This window comes from Colossoma macropomum, unplaced genomic scaffold (genome assembly GCF_904425465.1).
Source record: "Colossoma macropomum unplaced genomic scaffold, Colossoma_macropomum, whole genome shotgun sequence".
NCBI lineage: Eukaryota > Metazoa > Chordata > Actinopteri > Characiformes > Serrasalmidae > Colossoma > Colossoma macropomum.
Genome location: NW_023494798.1, coordinates 10,333,795 through 10,352,976, shown reverse-complemented (window position 1 = coordinate 10,352,976; position 19,182 = coordinate 10,333,795). Strand labels below are relative to the sequence as shown.

Here is a 19,182-nt window from a genome sequence, read left to right as displayed (position 1 = left end):
CCACAGCATGTCTGTTAGACATTCCCGTAACACTTTATTTGGAAAGTCCACTTTAGATGCTTTGTAGATACTTAGTTTACTTTCAAGTTACATTCAACTAAATATCTACTAAATTGACCATCATTTTCTTTAACTTTAAACCTGCTCTAATCCTAACTTTAACCTCAACCCAGAACCTAAACCCAACCCTCACCCTGCTCCTAGCCCTAACCCTGGTCCTAATCCTAACCCTAACCCCACCACTGTTTAGAATCAACAAAGTTTTAACAGATAGTTTGTTAACAGTTTCGATCATCTGTAGATGATCTATAGGGGACTACAGTGGACTATCCAAATAAAGTGAGACCGACATTCCAATAGTCCCCCAAAATAAATTTGGGGAAGCAGCCTTTGTCTACTGGGCACCAAACCCGTGGAACAGTGTACCAAAAAGTATTAGAAAGGCTCAGTGGACATTTTTAAACGACAACTTAAGACATTCATTTTTAACTAAGCTTACAACTGACAAAATCCTTTTTGAAACATTTATTTATTTTATCTATTCTTTTAATTTATTATTTTTATTTTAACCATTGTTTTTGTTTGTTTGTTTTAAAAATTGATTCCTTGTTTAAACAGCCTTGTTCTTTTATTCATATGACTCACTGTGTTATGCATTTTGTGCTCCTTTTCTATCATTACTTTTATTTGTTGGATTCTTTTTTTTTATTGTTGTTCTATTTTTGATTATCTATTTTTTATCTGTCTCTGTTGCTTTTAATGTAAAGCACTTTGAGCTACATTTAATGTATGAAAGTTGCTATATAATGAACACATTATTATTATTATTATTATTATTATTATTATTGTTGTTGGTGGTGTTGTTGTTGTTGTTGTTGTTATGTGGCACCTGCACACCAAACACCTTGCATTTCATGTCAGTGTACAGGAGCATAGCTAGAACTTTTAGAATGGGGTGGCCAGGTAAGACACAGATATTTTATTGGGGTGGCACACTGCTATGAAAAAAATACAATAGCATTACTGTATTAAAATGACATAAAAACAGATACGTTGGCTCTTCTCTGTACATAACTAAATCTGTCCCTCATTTCCACATGAATAAAATATTACATCAATGCCAAAACTAAACTGAAAAACAAATCTGTGTTGTAACATATGTTAGTCATTCATGAGAAAATGATGTATTTGAATCAAATCAATTAAATTCATCACTGTTTTCAGTGCACTACATTAACTTTGGAAAAACGTCTCATATGAACAGGCCACTGAAGGTATTCATTTGGGTTGCATTCACTGAGTCTACTCATTAGAAAGCCAGCAAGACAGCACGGTCTCAGATAACCACTGACACAGAGCAGCACTGCTGAAGGACCCAGTGCTCATTCACTCACCTCTTTACTGAGTAAATTCACCTCACAGCAAGATATGCTAATTACTAAATGCAGCATCACCAGACTCTCATAGCTGATTTTAACTAGCCTGTAGCAGATTTTCACCATAAAGCACAATGAATGCTTTATTAATGATGGCTGACTGTCTCACTTTCCATAAGTGGTGTGGCCAGAAGGGTGGTCATGCTTTATTCCAGGATGGCCCTGGCCACCTCCGGCCACCCCTTGGCTACGCCTCTGGCTTTATACAGTAACATCTCAAAATCTGTGATAAAAAACATTCAAAGGTACCATTACTGGCAGCAACTCTTTAGCTTAATGTGACGTATTTGATAAAGGAACTTCAGCTCCTCTTTCTTGCTTTGGGTCCAAGCAAGTGTATTTCAAAACTGAGGAAGGGGCAAATATTTATCAGTATTTCTTTTGTGCACGTGTTGGGGGTGGGGTTGGGGGCGGATTACATGGCCAAGTTCTAAAGTGAAAACGAGTTAACACATCCTCTGCAGAGAACACACTTAAATATGGCATTTTCTGAAACTTTTAGTGCACAATTAATACTTATTTGGAGAATTTAACATATTGCAAAAAACTAAAAGTGTAAAATGTGCCATTACTTTTGCACAGGCCACATCTTTTTGTTGTTTTTTTTTCCCCCTAATATGGTAAATTCAGAAAATCAACAGTAAATGTGTAGTAAAGTGTGCAGAAATGTGTTTTCACTTATTCTCACTTAGAAAATCAACAAAAAATCCAGGGTACCCAAACTTTTGCATACAACTGTATCAACCAAAAAGTAGGTATTAACCCCTTAAATGGCCACCAGCACAAAGTTTTATTACACACTTCTATAACCTGTTATAAAGCCAATAAGAATAGCTCAGCCAGTTAGTTACTGAATAATAAGCCTTAGTGTGTAACAAGCCTGGGGTTTTAAGGGGTTAAGTAAAAAAACAGCTTTATCTCTCAAATAAGGTTATGTTTCTTCTTTGCCTTTGGTAACAGGTAGAACAGCGCCCCTACTGGACAAAATGCCCCTGGGAAAGACATCCAGCTAAATTCACATCTGTGCAAAAATTAAACACTACCCACAACTGTGCTGATTGCAGGGGGGGCTACTGCTGCTGACAGTCACAGCACCACCGAACAAAGAAAACTTTTAATTTGTTAAAACATTGAATTTTTACTGTTGTATACTTGAGTATCTTTAAATGTTTCACTCAAGTATATTTCTGGCTTCAAACTTTCACTTTTGAATTGAGTATGATTTTGACGAGGTACTTACACTTTCATTTATGAGATAATTCCACTAATTAATCTAAAAATTCTGCACAATTCGGTGGTTGAGATGTAAACAGAGTCATTCAGAGTGGTTTGATGTGAAATGGTTCACTGTAGAGCTCAGATTTCTCTACAGTGGTGGTGATAGGAACCAGGAGTCAAGTTGTGAATGAAGCAAATATAGCCATTTTATCCACAATCTAAACTCACTGGTGAACCTAAATGTGTCTTTTGGGTTTTATGTAGTGCTGTTAAAGGTAAAATCGTGATAAATCAGAAAAAATAAGTTTTCTTTGGGGACTATTTTGACTCATAACACTTCTCTGTCCTGAAAGTATTTAAATGTTTTATGCTACAATTATTGTAAAAAAAATCTTAGACATCAGGCTGCATATTGACTATTTTGTAAAGGACCTTTTAGAGGCATTAACCCTTAGAACCCTAGAATTTTATTTTGGGTCAAATACAATTACAATTCTAAAGTGTTTACATGAAACAGTCACATATGCCATATGTTGTTATTTTCAGACCCTGGGCTGCTCAGATATGCCATTATGTGACATGTAAATGCAAACAGAAATTAGATATCTTTAAGTATTTTTGATCAAAAAAATGTACCTAGCGACTAAAAAAATGTGTACGTTTTTGCTTTTAGAGACTTTGAAAACAAGCGGCACCTCAGAAACCTTTTCAGAAAGTGTTAGTCCGGAGTGTCTGTGAGCTGAAACCTCAATAATTTCGATGGTGATTCTTTTGAGTGGTCATTATTGAGTAAAAATAAACAGTTAGCATAAGGCAGACATGTTTTTTATTGATTGTCTGTCCTCTTGGATTCAGGCTGAGTGCTAAAACTCTGATACGCAGCCAGACAGGCTTTATTTTTTAATTACAAATTGAGTTGCATGTTTAATATCAGATATTTTTAATACTCAAAATCAATGTAAAGTGAATAACATAGCTAAATATTGTAAAACTCTTCAGATGTCTGGTTCCCACCACCACCACTGTGAACAATCCTGACTCAGCAAGCTTCTCTGGAAATGACTAATTCTATGAATGACTTTGTTTAGAAATTTTACATTTTAAAAATGTTATATTTTGGAAAATCTGTGGAAAATTAAACATACTTTGTCTGTATATTTTTCTATCTCTGGGTAAAACTCATATGAAAGGCATCACAATAAACTAAAACAACAAACTAGAGCCGGTGCTGCAGCTAAAGGCCTCCACGGCTCCCACACCGGCGCTTTGTAAAGCAGCCAGCAGGAGTCTCGCTCCCACACGGCGGAGGGGTTTGTGGAGAAAGTGAATTTGGACGAAACGAGAAGGGGAAAAAAACCCAAACCATCAGGACGGAAGTGGCATGGAAAAGGGGAAGGGAAACTTTCCCCAGCGCCGATGTGAGAGCGCTGGACAGTGAGCGAGCGTGATAGGGAGAGAAAAGAGCTCTGCAGCCTCCGATGATGTCGCTAACGCGGATTTAGCGCCGTGTAGCTGCTGGTTACAGAGTCTGAGAGCAAAGCGAAAAATGGGACTGCCGACTTTGGAGTTCAGCGACGCTTTCCTGGACAGCCCCGACTTCAGGGACCGGCTGAAATGCCATGAAATTGAATTGGAGCGGACCAACAAGTTCATCAAGGAGCTCATCAAAGACGGGAACTCTCTCATAGGAGCGCTGAAAAGTAAGTCGAGGTGATTCTCAGCTTCACACTGAAGCCTCAGCGCTGAAACACTGTCATTCAAAAGTTCCACGCTGTGGTTGGTGGAGCGTCGCGGCCACCGAGGCGCTGATGATTGGGTTCCTTCTGGAAAAACACAAAGCAGTTCCGTGTAGATTAATATCCCTGATCATCAGAGGTGGATCATAACTACTTTAACTACCTTCTCTGTGTTCAGGCAGTTCACGCTCCTTAAGTAGCCCACCACTTTTCTGAGTACCTTCAAACCACACTTTTCCTTACTCAAGTGTTTTTGTGAGGGGATTAATCTCCATTTCAGTTCCTGTCATTCAAGTGTAGTTCTCTTTTTGTTCTGTTGGTTCAGTACTTGGGCTTATTTGCTTCTCCTTCTTCCTCACATCTCTCACTTTCAAGATTTAGCATTTTATCGTTTTATTTTAGGCTGAAAAAAAAATACCAAAAGAGAAGAAGGGAGTATAACAAACTATATATACAACAACTATGTATAAACACACTGTATATCTATCATAGAAATGTATTATGTCTTATGCCAATTGATTCTGGATGCTGCTGTCGATGCAAAACCTCGTATCTCCGAAATGATAACTTTGCAGGAGAAGGAAAAAACTTGCTTTACTTTTAATGTAAGTCAATGGAACCAGACTTCTTCCCAAGTCATTTTGGGCCGTTCCTTTTGGTCAGTTCATCGTCAAATTGGCACCCAATATATGTGTGTGTATATGTATATATATATGATATATATATATATATATATATATATATATATATATATATATATATATATATGAATCAGAATTCAGTTTTACATAATCAGAGTCAGAATTCAGTTTTACATGAAAAAGAGACGTTGGGAAATGGTCCAGGATGTTTTGTTACAGTGCCTTTAATACTATGTAAATGAGCTCTGTTCTGATTAGCTGCCCTGTCTGGGCTGAAACACAACACTCCTTATAACTTAAGAGTGAATGGGCGGAGCTATACTGAATAGGTGGGTGATGTGTTGGTAAACGTAATTTGTGACATCACACAAACAGTGAACTCCAAACAGGCTGTTTCAGCAGCTTCAGATGTGAGTGTTGAGGTGGTCAGTATGACAATATTTTATCATCATCGTCCTGAATTTTGTTATTGTGACAAATGACATTACTTTTTTTTGGCATATCTTAAGTCAGTTCAGGCAGTTAATCCTGCGTAATTGGGTTGCAGCACAGTGTGTGAAATGTTAAATAATAAGCATGGTAAGTTTTTGATTGCAGTTTTGAAAAGGGGCTACTCTTAATTCTGCTGACCATTTCTAAGAGAAAGAGATTGACACAGGTTTCTGTAGCCTTATTATAAAGAACTAAATAGGCCACATGATACGCTTACTGACACTGCGTTGCTGTGTGGACCAGTTCCGTTTGTGGCCTCATAGGTGCTATAAAGGCTTCTTCCTTTTTTTTCTGGCTACATAAAGGCCCATCACCTCCATGGACATCATTAGTGTCCACCTAGAATATAGTATTCTGTCAAACATAAGCCTTTGGTGTTAACTCTAATGTTATAAGGTGTTTTCAGCAGAAGGGACTCACTAAGGCTTGATGAAATGTATATATCGTTCGAATATGTGTGAAAATTGTTCATGGCAGAGTCAGCAAAGCCAATTGCTAGTGAATGAATAAGTGACTGTGGGAGGAAAGTTTGGGTCTGGGTCTTAAATGAATGCACACTGATTATGTCTGGAAGGCTCTGACCCCACTTGCAGCTCCTGTATTATCAGCCTGTCATGCCAGGGCTGTAAAAATGGCAATATTGTCTCTTATTTTAACACCGAGGTACTTCTCTATAAGATAAAGACGTCTTCCTTCTTAAAGATAAAGCGGTTGGCCTCCAGACTGTTGCAGAGGAGAATAGGCAACATATTTAAGTCTGACAGCTCATTGGCTCACTGTACATAATGGCAAATTTTAATAGCACGCATTAAAACACTAGGAATACGAACTCATTGGCTAAAAATGATATTCTATGATGATCCTGCAGCTTTCAGGCGACACATTGTTGCTTGTAGAGAATGGTGAAATGAAAAGGGAGGCTTCCCTTTGTAAACCTAACCTTATTCTCAACTACAGCTGAAGTTCTGCAAAGCTGTGAGGATCTAGTTTCATATCAAGTGGCCTTGTATTTGAAATAAACAACTCCATATCAGAAGCTTGTTTCTGGTTGGTACATCCGGGTTTGGACTAGATAAGGCCTAACCTTACTTAAACATGACTTCAACACAACTGTTATACCCTGTGAACTATTATTTTCTAGTTTTTGGACAGTGTCAGAGACTAACTTTCTAATCTGAGGTCCTGTTAATGTCAACCTGAAATCAAAATGGACCTAATTTGCCTTGGTAGTTCATGTCACTGGTCATATTAAGCTGAATTCTTGTTTTTTCTTAAACTTGAAAATGTAATGACTTTTGACAGCATCTAAAATATCTTCTGAGTTTTGATGACATCACTGTGCACCAGTGGGCGGGGAGAAATAAAATTAACCAATAACGTCACGTTACATCTCCATCTTCCACCAACCCAACCCACACAATATGGCCAAAAGTATGTGGATACCTGACCGTCATAGCTATATGAGCTTGTCATCCTTTCTAAAACCCTGAGCATTAATATGGAATTTAACCCATTTGCAGCAATAACAGCCTTCACTCTTCGGTGAAGGCTTTCCACAAGATTTTGGGGTGTCTCTATGGGAATTTGTGCCCACTCAAAAGAGCATTTGTGAGGTCAGGCGCTGATGTTGGATGAGAAGGCCTGGCTTGCAAATGACATTCCAGAGATTATCCAAAAGGTGTTCAGTGGGGTTGAGGTCAGGGCTCTGTGCAGACCACTGGAGTTCCTCCACACCAAACTGGTCAAACCATGTCTTTATGAAGCTGCTTTGTGCACAGGGGCTCAGTCATGCTGAAACAGGAAAGGCTCTTCCCCAAACTGTTCCTGCAAAGTTGGAAGCATAAATATCTAAGATGTCAGGACCCAATCCCTGAGAAACAGCCCCAGCCCATTATCCCTTCTCCACCAAACTTTCCTGTTGGCAATGCATTCTGATAGTTAGCGTTCTCCTGGCATCCACCAAACCCAGATTCATCCATCAGACTGCCAGATAGAGAAGCGTGATTCATCACACCTGAGAACAAATTTCCACTGCTCCAGTGTCCAGTGGCGGCGTGCTTCTCTTCATTCTAGTTGATGCTTGACATAGTGACCTTAGGGCTTGTGTTGCAGCTGCTCGATCATGGAAACCCATTTCAGGAAACTTCTGACACACAGTTCTTATGCCGATGTTGCTTCCAGGGTCAGTTTGGAAGGCTGTAGTGAGTGGTGCAACAAAGGATAGGTGGCAGAATGCTTCAGCACTCAGTGGCCCCAATCTGTGAGTTTGCATGGTTGTTTCTAGATGCTTCAATTTCACAATAATAGCAGTTTCAGTTGACAGGGGCAGATCTAGCAGGGCAGAAATGTGACAGTGTCACGTTTAAAGTCACTGAGCTCTTCAATACGACTGATTTTACCTGCAGTTTGTCTGTTTAGATTGCATGGCTATGTGCTTGGATTTTATAAACCGGTCAGAAAGGATGTTGGCTGAAAAACCTGAACTCAGTAATTAAGAGGAGTGACCACATAGTGCACCACTCAGCTAACTCAGGAACCCCACTCATGTTTCAAGTCATGTTTCAGTTTTCTTTTCTTTTCTTTTCTTTTCTTTTCTTTTCTTTTCTTTTCCTCCTTATCTAGATAGAGGGAAACAAGTCGACATTATTGCCCATGCTAATCGACCTCATCCTACAAATGCGACAGAAAAAGTTTAGGTAGAAAAAACACTAAAGTATTCCTTTAATAAAGTCCCTTTACTCTTCCTTGGAACAAAGTAGTACAAATGCCACTGTGTCTAATGAGTTGTAACCCAGCTCAGGATCTCAGTGTGTTTTCGTTCTCTTCTCTCAGGGGAACAATGGGGTGCGTGTCATTTTGAAAGGTCAGATGCCCCTGTGGTTAATTTCTCCCATGACTCCTGTGTCTTGGGAAAGGGGATTACACTCATCCTCACTGTCACTGACGGTTAGGCATTTAAAAAGGACACCGTGTGTGTAAAGTGCCTTATTTCAGCCTTTTTACACTTATTGGCTCTGTTTAAAGTCATGCACACTGCTGGTCTGTACTGCTGACGTGTTTCTGGGCTTTTATGTCTTTGTCTATTTTAATAGGGATGGTTCCCCTGAGTCCTATTTTAAGGGAATGTTGTTTACAAGACACATTCATATAGACAGGACAGCCACATATGCGTTAAATAATGTAAACATGTAGAAGACTGTGAGAAATACATTCAAGTACAAAGTTAAAGTAAAGACACTGGTTCTATATAGAACCATGAACACTCAAAGAACAGTTTGCATGCTTAAATAATTCTTTGCATGATGAATTGGTTCTTCAGATTGATGGAGAATGTGTTGTAGATGTTTCTGTATAGAACCAGAAAGGGTTCTGCTATGTTTATGATGTCAACAAGACCCTTTTGGTGCTATATAGAACCATTTTCAAAAAGGGTCTAAATAAAATCATATACAACACATTCTCCATCACTCTGAAGAACTAAGAACCATTTATGCATGCAAATGGTTCTTTCAGTAGTTATGGTTCTATATAGAACCACTGTCTTTACTAAAGAACCCTTGAACCGTCTTTTTTAAAAGTGTACTGGTTCTCAAAATGGAGGCTGTGGTCCAGGGGCTGTACATTGTGAAATATAGAACCTTTTCGAAAAGGTTCTATATAGCACCTAAAAGGGTTCTTCTGTTGTAGCAAGCTTGTCAGTGCGTCTATAGAAGAACAGGCCGTGTCTCTTGTGTGTGTAGGTCAGCAGTAGGGATGTGCACAGGTACTCGAGCCCTTGGTGATCTGTTCAAGGTCCCGGTATTCAATTACTAAAATCACTGTCTGGATAAGACCTTTGTCATGGGACAAGGAAAAATATACAGACAAACGATTTAGGGAGCCAATTATTATGTTTTAACTGTAAAATGTGAAGGTTTTGCTCATATTTGAGAGAAAACTAATGATGATATGCTTTGCTACTCTGAAACACGAGTGCCTTAACATGGGAAATTTAGCCAAGAAGGATGCAACAGAGAAAGCTGAGATGCTAAATATTTTTTTTTGTTTTTTCCCTGCCACCCCTGTATAATTTTTATTATACAGTTAGATCCAACAAACAAACAAAAAAAAAACAAAAAGCAAGATATTCAACTTTTACAACTTTTAGCAATTTTAACAATTATAACCAAGATAATAATCAAAAATAATAAACGACTGAGGAGTGGGGTTAGGTGGCCGGTGCAAGTATGTGTAAGTGCATATGTGTGTGTGTGAGTGTTATGTGTCTGTGTGTGCTTGTGCATGTGTGTGTGTGTGTGTGTGTGATGAAGGAACTAAATCCAGTTAAATGCTGCCGTTTACTGTAATGAAACATTCAATTGGACAGCAGTACTGAAGATATTTAGAATATGCTGAGAAAATCATCTCACCACTGTTTGTGGATGGGGGGGGGTGGGAGGGGTGGGAGGTCAGGTAGCTTCAGAGGAGAAGAAGAAACCTTAAATTTGATGGAAATTATTGGATCCAGATTTTTTTTTCCGGGTTATTTTGGAGCATGGCGCCCCAGTTTTCATCACCTGTGTTGATTAACAGTAAGACAGTTGAATTTGTTGACAGATCATGAGTCATGCATTGAATCTGTTTTCCATTTTTTTTTCTATGATTGCTTGGTTGGAAACCTAAGTGTCTAGAAGAAGAATCATCTGTGGCTAAATAAATAATTGCCATTGTCCAAACTCCCTTAAATGACATTCATCTGTCGAGGTTGATACTGAGTTTTCCAGACCAACTTAACTAAGCTTCTTCCTTCTGGATGCAGATTAAGGCTCCTAATGGTAAAAAGCAACAGATGGAAGAACTCTTTCACTCCCAAGGCTATAGGGTTATTAAATAGGTGATATATGTATTTTTACATTACTGGTTTTAATATATGAGCTGTATTGTGTGGTTTTATGGATGTTGCTGATGTTGTGTTTTTATTCGTGTGTTATGTGTTTAGTAAACCTGGCTGGAAGACAGATTTCCCCTCTGGGGACAAGAAAAGGAGCTGAACTGAGCATTTCTATTGGTCCATTCATCATGAAAAGAGCAGCTGATATTTTTAAATTATGTCAAAAATGGACAGGATTTTGTCCTGACAGTGATGATATTGCGATGTCATGATGATAATGATAAATATCGTCTTATTGCCCAGCCCAAGTTGATTGACCTGGAATCCGTCCACCTTTTCGTCATCTGGAATACGATGATGTTTCAGAGTCTCCTCTAACGTGGTCCTTTATCTCATTTGCTCAACTGTCGCTCCAAATTTTAAAATGATCTCCCACGTTCCTGCAGTCATGATTAGTTCCGTTGAATTTCAAACCATTTCTGTCTGGTTAATCAAAGAGAGGTCCAGCTCCATTTACGGCTTCTCTCACATCTACTGGGTCAGAGGTCGCGCCTGATCAAAGAGCCTTACCCTTTATGAAAGCGATTAACACTGTTCAGATCTGCATTAGTGTCGATGTGTGCTAAACTGAGAGAGCAAGCTCTTCCATCGTCTGAAATCACTGCTCACGCTTTTGGGAGGGCACTGGAGGGCAATGCTGTAGAGATGTACAATGGTGTCGGATTCATATCAGTATCTGCAAATATTAAAAAAAATAATTATGGGCATTGGACAGATGCTTAGATTTGAGTGATATTTCAAACTGGTATTTGATAATGTGTTTATTGGACTCTGGAAGGGCAGAATGGTTATGTGACATTGGGTTACTGGGCTGAAATGTCTATGTTTTATTCACTTTACTGCATTCATGACATCCTAAAAATATATCACTGTTGTCGGAACAAAACCTTGTAGTCTCCAAAATGGTAACTTTACAGGAGAAGGAAAAAACTTCCTGTACTTATAATGTAAGTCAATGGAACCAGACTTTTTTTTTCCAAGTCATTCTGGGCCGTTTCCTTTGGTCCATTTATCATGTAATTTACACACAATGTAAAGGGCGACAGGCATTTTCACATCATGTCAAAAACTGAAAAATAACAAAAATGGAGATTTGAGGTTTTCTTCTGACAACAGCAATATGTTACCTTCCATTCTCATGACAAATTGTTCCCAATCCCCACTGCCACCCCATCTCCTCCCTGTTCCTCAGTCGTGCATCAGTCCTAGTAAAGCTTTGAGGGGGTCTGGCCTTCTAGCTACAGGCAGAAGCTGCCCAGAACTCCAGCCCAAGTTCTCCCCCCCTCCCTCAATCAGTCTTCCCTCATACTACCACTGCCATCTTAAAGGCAGGGTCTGAACTCACCAACTGTAGTATAACTATGACAGGTCAGCCTGCTAACTAGCCGGCCGAGTTAATCATGAACGTGCTGGAATGTGAGTCTCTGTGGTTTTACAACTTCTGTCAGTGAGTTTCCATCACAGATATTCCCTCCACTTAGAGAGTTTTCTGGAAACTTTTATGTTGTGTTGCGACTGGCTTTGAAGCGTTTCTGAAGTCCCATGCGTTTTCTGAGTAAAACGTAGTTCAGGTGTAGTCATGTTGATGAAAGTGCTTCTGAGTTTGCAACACTTTTATAAGTGTACTGTGCCCAGGGTCTAGGCGGCCACCGTAGATTTAATCCAGTTCATACATTTTACAAATCTTGTATGTATGTATGTATCAACATCACTGTCGTCATCATCATCATCAGATATGTACGTTCAAATATTGGATATCAGCATTGGCCTACAATTGCCATTTCAGTGGATCCCACTGTTAATCATTCAACCAATTAAAGGGGTTTGTTTAGAGGTGGGAATTAAGGAATATAACAATTATATTCCTTGAATATTCTCTACACTCTTAGAAAAAAGGTATGAAACTGTGACTAGGGTAGTATCCCTCTTCTCACTGGGGTGGTCCCCTCAAGGGCCAGGGCCCTCAGTACCTTTAGTCAGGGAACATAACTGTACCATAATCCACTGAAATGATATGTTCTAAGCTGTACTGACTCCACACACCCCGTCTCGTCTCCAGGCTTTTATTTTACTGTTCTATTTTAAAACATTCGGTTATGAAAAGGTACAAATATGAACTTTTCACCTGGCAAAAACTTATTTAAGATGCACAACTGGACCTTAAACCCACTGTTGTACCTTTGAGGAAACATTTACATTGTTTGTATCTTGATGAATGAAAATTGTGCCTGCAGAGAACCTTTATTTCTAACAGTGTAGGGCTGGACAATAATAGCTACATATGCACAGGTGACAAAGTTAAACCTTGAATCAGTGAGAGGAGTGCAGCTGCTTCCAGAAAGATGTACTGCATTTGACAATTCAGCAGTTAACACCCTACCATGCTCTGTAGCATGTAAAAAAATGCATTGATCTTAGATCTAAATGACTTTGAAAGAGGGTTTATTATTGGGGCATGGATGGCAGGAGCTTCAGTCACAAAGTCTGCTCAGCTGGCTAATGTTTCAATAGGAACTGTGAGTAAAGTGACATCTGCATTTAGATCTATGGGAAAGACGTCAGTAAACAGCGCTGGATGTGGTCGAAAGCATGCTCATGTAATGGTGCAATATGTGAGGGGAAAAACAGAAGAGCAACTGTTCCTCAGGTGACTGAGAATGTCAGTTCAGGACGTGATCAGACTGTGTCGGCAAGGACAGTCCTTCCACAACTACATAGATATTATAGTAGGATTGCACTGTATAAACCCCTCATTACAAAGACGAATGCACATTTGAGGGTTCAGCGGTGGCCCTGTGCTACAAAGATGTGGAAAAAAGGGATGAAGTTAGGTTAGTCATCCTTCACCATGTTCTCCACAAGTGGGAGAGTGCATGTGCGGCGCACACCAAGAGAACAGTATGGGCTTGAATGCTTCACCTCTACAATGAGGAGGTCTGCTGGCTCTGTTGTGCATAGGGGGGCATTTTGCTGGCATGGCTTACATCCACATGTCCCCTTACGGGGAGGTTCACTGCATATCTTCTGCTTCTCTTAGATTTAACCGCTGCGTTTGACACTGTTATTCATGACTTACTCATCTCCCGTCTGTCAGCTATTGGCATTACTGACACTGCCCTCGCCTGGTTCAGATCCTGTCTCGCTAATAGACTCCACTTTGTTGCCCTTGGTAAGCATAACTATGCTATCGGTGCCTTTACACAAGGTGTCCCCCAGGGTTCAGTCCTTGGCCTCCTACTCTTCATCATCTATATTTTACCCCACGGTCAGATCGTCCGCTATCATGGTCTTAATTTTTATTGTTAAGCTGATGATATACAGATCTACGTCCACACCAACACCATCACTAACCTGCCCTAATATCTTGTATTCAAGACCTCAAACAACGGAAGCAGAATAACTTTCTTAAATCAAACACGGACAAAACTGAAATTCTACTCACTGGACTGAAGTCTGTTACTGCAAATTGTACTAATTTCACACTTAATTTGGATGGGGTGACCGTTAGACCTGCAGCTGTTGTCCGTAACCTAGGTGTACTTTTTGACCCTGTCCTTCCTTTCGAACTTTATATCAACACTTTGGTCAAAACAACTTTTTTCCATCTCTGCAATATTGCTTGCCTTCATCTCTGCTCTCCGTGAAAGACACTGAATCTCTGGTCCATGCTTTCATATCATCCCACCTAGACTACTGCAACTCCCTTTTTATTGGTGTTCCTTACAAAACTATCCGCCCTCTTCAGTATTTATAAAACTCAGCAGCTAGAATCCTCTCTCACTCTAAAAATCAGCTCACATCACCCCAATTCTGTATCAGTTACACTGGTTACCCGTCCCGCTTCGTATCCAGTTTAAAGTCGTCCTGCTAAGTAAGCTGGTGCTGGACCAAATCTCTACATGGTCCAGCACCAGCTTACTTAGCCGAGCTCCTGCACCTCACTGCCCTGCCTGAACACTTAGGTCCTCTGACTCAGGTCGTCTAGTTGTCCCAAAATTTAGACTGGCCATGGTCAGAGGCAGATCTTTCAGCATCATGGCCCCTAAACTATGGAACTCATTACCTCATTACATGACTGTCCCTCAGAAAGTTATTCTGATTGATCAATGTCCTATAATGAGGCATTTCTTTCCTACCCCATCCAGAGGGTATGGGTGTCGTTAAATACACGCTTAGTAAATCATATGCTGTGGCTTTCACGGTCACCGGATCTCCGATCTCCTGTGGGTGATTTTGGACAGCACTCTCCATCATCAAAACACTAATTGAGGGAATATCTTTTGGAGGAATGGTGTTCCATCTGTCCAGTACAGTTGCAGAGACTTAGAAAGTGTATGCCAAGGTGCACTGAAGCTGTTTTGGAAGCCCAGGGCTCCAGACAAGAAATTAGCGTAAGGAGCCACTGGGTCCTAAAAGAAAAAAATCAGGCGCCAACAGCTTTTTTTAAGTGCCAAATAATAATATGCAGTAAATAAAGCTTTAACACACCTCAGGTCAGTTGATTCTTGACATACATATTATCATACATCTTCGACACATCCAGTCCGTTTTTCCATTCACAAGATTTGGGAGGTGAATTTGGTGAAAGGTCGTTCTTCATATGTTATCATGTAGGCTGTGAATTTAATTTTATTTTAATTCTTTCTCAACTATTTTTCTGCATGCACGAGACACTGTGTGGGCAGACGCCTGATTCAGACATACTGCTTCTGGACGCGGAAAGTCCTACTTTTCATTTGGGTGCCAATGTTAAGTGGTCAGAGCGTCCCAGATGCCAAACTGAAGCGCAGCAGTGAGTGTGTTTACATGCATTTAATTATGTGATAACTACAGAAAATCTGGTTTTGTCAGTAATCTGATCAACACGTTTACACACACTTGAGTAATCAGATAATGGGAAACTCTGGGTCTACATGAGTCAGACAGTAATCATATCTCTACTTTGCAACCAGCCAATAAACTCACAGAAGAAGACGAGACGTAACCATAATGTAAAACTTAAACTTCATGGCACTGTTTTTTTTTTAAACATCGCGCTGTTTTACCTGAAAATATGAACAAACATCATCCAGAAGATGAGAAATATTTAATTCCTTTATTTCAAATTTGGTTTTAGCACCTCTCAAAGTGTTTTGCTGCGTCTCGCGGCATTCACTGTCCGATCTCGCTCATGTGCAGACTGAGAAATCTGATAGAAATCAGAGTGAGAGTTCACGTGCACTGAGAAATCTGATTACTGAGCTAAAATCCAGCCTCTTTATCAGATTTCTTAATCGGCTTTCTAGATCAGAATATGATGTTTACATGACCATTTGAATAATCAGATAACTGCAGAAATCTGATTATGATCGGAAAGTACACTAATAAGCCATGAAAATCAATGGAAATTAAACAGGAGACCATATCATTTATTTCTTTAAATGATTTGTTTCTGTTATAAAATATGTTTTCTAGCTACATCTTGGCTTGTTTTCGAACAGGATTCGCAAAATAGTCCGCTTTATGTTACCATATCTGAGTCACGCAAATTCCTGAAGCCAGGAAGTTCCGAAACGCCTTTCTGTGGTTGTACTTCTGCATGAAGTGCTTGAGGTGGACGGCTGTTCAGGTACATCTTCGTGTGAGTCTTTCACTGGTTCACTGGTCCTGAGACAGACTAGGGTGGAGCAGATGACTCTTAAGGTCTGACAGAGATGTAGATTGTGTGAAAAAATCTGATATTTTTTGCTTCGCCGTTTTCTGCACGCCTACGTTAATGGCAAAAAGCTCAGCTCGGCTCAGCTCATACACTTTGTTTGTCACGTTTCGCGAGCACAGAGGTGTTTTTTTGATAGGCGGACGCGTCCATGTGATGCTATTGCCTATCAGTTATGTTTTAAAATGCAAAATGATTGAAGAAAATACATAAAAACAAAAAAGTAGCAAACACAGAAAAATAGTAATAAATAGTTACGCATGAAAAATAATAATAATCTAAATTTGCTACCTGTTGCCACTAGCAAGTTCATTAATTTTATTACTCGCAAATTAATTACGCTCACCATTTTAGTCGCAGGCTGAAGCCCTGCAGCTCGTGGTGGCCCAACATCTAGTCCTGTCAAAATCATGAAATTTTAGCTGATGATGAATTGCCATATTTCACCCATTTAATTGTCTGTTTTTGTATTTCTTTCATCTGCACAGTATTGCATTTGTCATTACATTATAAGATATTTAACCAAAGCTCAGATGAACCTCCAGATGATATGATTAAGGCTTGTTTAATCATTATTTCGACCAAATTTAAATATGTTTGTTGGCCCACGTGCATGCTTTGATTTTTCACATCTCAGATGACTCGTTTGCATGTTGCTGCATTCTACGATCGTGAATACTGCAAAGGCCTGTACCGTGACAATGATTAACAAACAATATACTGTGCAGCCCTCCTGAAGAGATTTACACATGTCGATGGGACGCAATGTAGCTCTCAGACTGTTAATCATTCCCACTGAGTCATCCTCCATTCCATCCACCTGGTCTTACACAACAGTGAGAATCAACATCGTGGAGCTAGGCAGTGACATTTCGGAGATGTTTTCGTCTTTCTTCTCCTCCTTTTTTGTTTTTTCTTGACTGCTCCGGCCCGTCGGTGTGTTGTCTGTTTGGATCTCTCGGCCCTTCTGGGATCTTGATGTGTTTATGTGAGTAAGAGCAATGCTCTTGAGGCTTGGCCACAGGAAATGCACAGTAAACAAGGTTGTGTAACTGTGTCCTTTCCTTCTCTCTGATAATGTTTGTCAGTGTGCCTGTGTGTGTGTGTGTGTGTGTGTGTGTGTGTGTGTGTGTCTCTCTGTGTAAACATCGTGCCAATGCTCCAGAATATACCCCTCATATTAATAGATTCGACATGATTCAAATGCCTACTTATACTAGAAAGAAATACTTCAGTGAAACCAGCCATTCTTCTGTATGTGCTGTGTCTGTGAGTGCTGTCCCCACTTCATCTGTTAAGGATGAGAGGAAGTGATTGCTCAGTGTGTCAGTGGCCTCTGTAGAAACACTCCCACGAGCCAGATCCAGGCCCATATCCTCATTTAGGAACGTGTTTTTTTTGGCAGTAGTTCGTCTGCTTCCTTAGTGGCTAAACAAAAGAGATAACAGCCATGTTCAGCACCTCGACAGCAAATGTTCCTACTTTTTATGTCTTTTGATTTACCTTGTATGTGAGAATGAATGATGTAGGTAGGGGTAAGATGACTGCCAGACTGGGAACATATAAAAAAAAATCTGAGATCATCTTCCTCCTTTGCAAAAGTTTCATTTTGCACAAGGAGGAAATGCTTCAGTCTGGCTGGTTTGACGGCATTGATCATAGCTGTTTTGATGTTTTGTGCATGTTTGTCTTGTAATCTTGCTGTTGATTTCCCTCATGCTTTGCCGAATCATCTTACTGCAGCGGTCCTGCATTGAGGAACCTGCAGTGTTTATCTTCCACAGGTGATGTGAGTGAAAATAGGCCTGTATGAAATGATATATGTGAAGAGCAAAGCTATATCTGAAACTATGCCTTATATACTGTAGAGCAGAGATGGGGAGTTGAGGAAGCCACTCATACTGGAGTCATATGTTGACTGACTCGCAACCCGACTTATCCTTTTTTAGGGCCCATATCCTTTTATCTGTTCCCTCGAGGTCCATTTATAATATTTGTATGGTGTTTATGTACCAAAAACAGTCGTAACAGTCATTTTCCAACCACTCTCTTTCCCCATAATTAAGCTGTTTTTTGTAACTGTGCTTTTAAGACTGATGATATGTGTACATGAGCTCTGTTTTGATTGGTTGCTTTGTATTGTGCCTCATTCAGAGTGCTGAACGCTACTCAGGACTCAGATTATGAAGGGTGGACGTAAACTTCTGTAGGCTGACTAGGCGGATATATGCAAATAGAGATCAAAGGATTGTGAACACAGTTCAATATTTTTTCGACAGTTTTCACTTTGGGACAGCTGATGGTATTTTCCAGGATAGTTCTGGGACGGTTCTGAAAAAGTGTAGTCTGGAGCCCTGCTAATGTCCATATATGTATAATACACACACATTTTCTAAGCCGCTTATCCTTCTGGGTCGCGGGGGGAGCTGGAACCTATCCCAGCGGTCATTGGGCGGAAGGCAGGATACACCCTGAACAGGTTATAGGTATAATATGAACTGGAAAATGAATGAAATGGTTTGAATGGCTTACATAATGTGGGCCTCGGGTAGGGCTGCCCACCGCTCCGAGCAAGTGTGCTCACTGCCCCCCAAGTGTGTATGTTCACTAGTGTGTATGTGATGTTTCACTGCATGGATGGGTCAAAATGCGGAGGTGAAATTTCCCCGTTGTGGGCCTAAAAAGGGTTAAGACTTAAGCCAGTCATTTACGACTTAAGATTCAAGGAATTTCAGCCTTAAAAAAAAACAAACACAAACGAAATATATTAAATTAGGAAGGCCAGCATTAACATGGTTACAGTGTAGGAAGTCGTAATAAGGTGACCAAGTCTGTTCCCTACAATAGTGTTCTATATAGTGCTCCTGATTTTCCAGTATAGGGAATAGTGATGACAGGACCATTTCTGTTGCCCACAATAATGTTCCATATAGAGTTCCAGTTAGAGAACATTAATTAGGGCCTATTTCTGTTCCCCATAATAGTGTTGTGTACGTAGTGCTCCAAAATAGAGAATTTGTGATTAGGCGACCAT

The 19,182-nt window shown here is 39.9% G+C and overlaps 1 protein-coding gene across 5 annotated transcripts in view; it reads left to right on the top strand.

Annotated features, from left to right (window-relative positions):
- Positions 1 to 3,994: 3,994 nt before the first annotated feature.
- Positions 3,995 to 19,182, top strand: part of LOC118817762 (rho GTPase-activating protein 42) — a 185,915-nt gene continuing 170,727 nt past the window's right edge. For 4 of the 5 annotated variants that reach the window (XM_036584671.1, XM_036584670.1, XM_036584669.1 and 1 more), the window contains exon 1: positions 3,995 to 4,354. In XM_036584671.1, the coding sequence (XP_036440564.1) occupies positions 4,201 to 4,354 (154 nt within the window). In that variant the 5' untranslated portion in view covers positions 3,995 to 4,200. Of the gene's footprint in view, positions 4,355 to 16,717; positions 17,137 to 19,182 lie in introns of those variants that run through there. The other variant, XM_036584672.1, reaches the window with a different exon arrangement.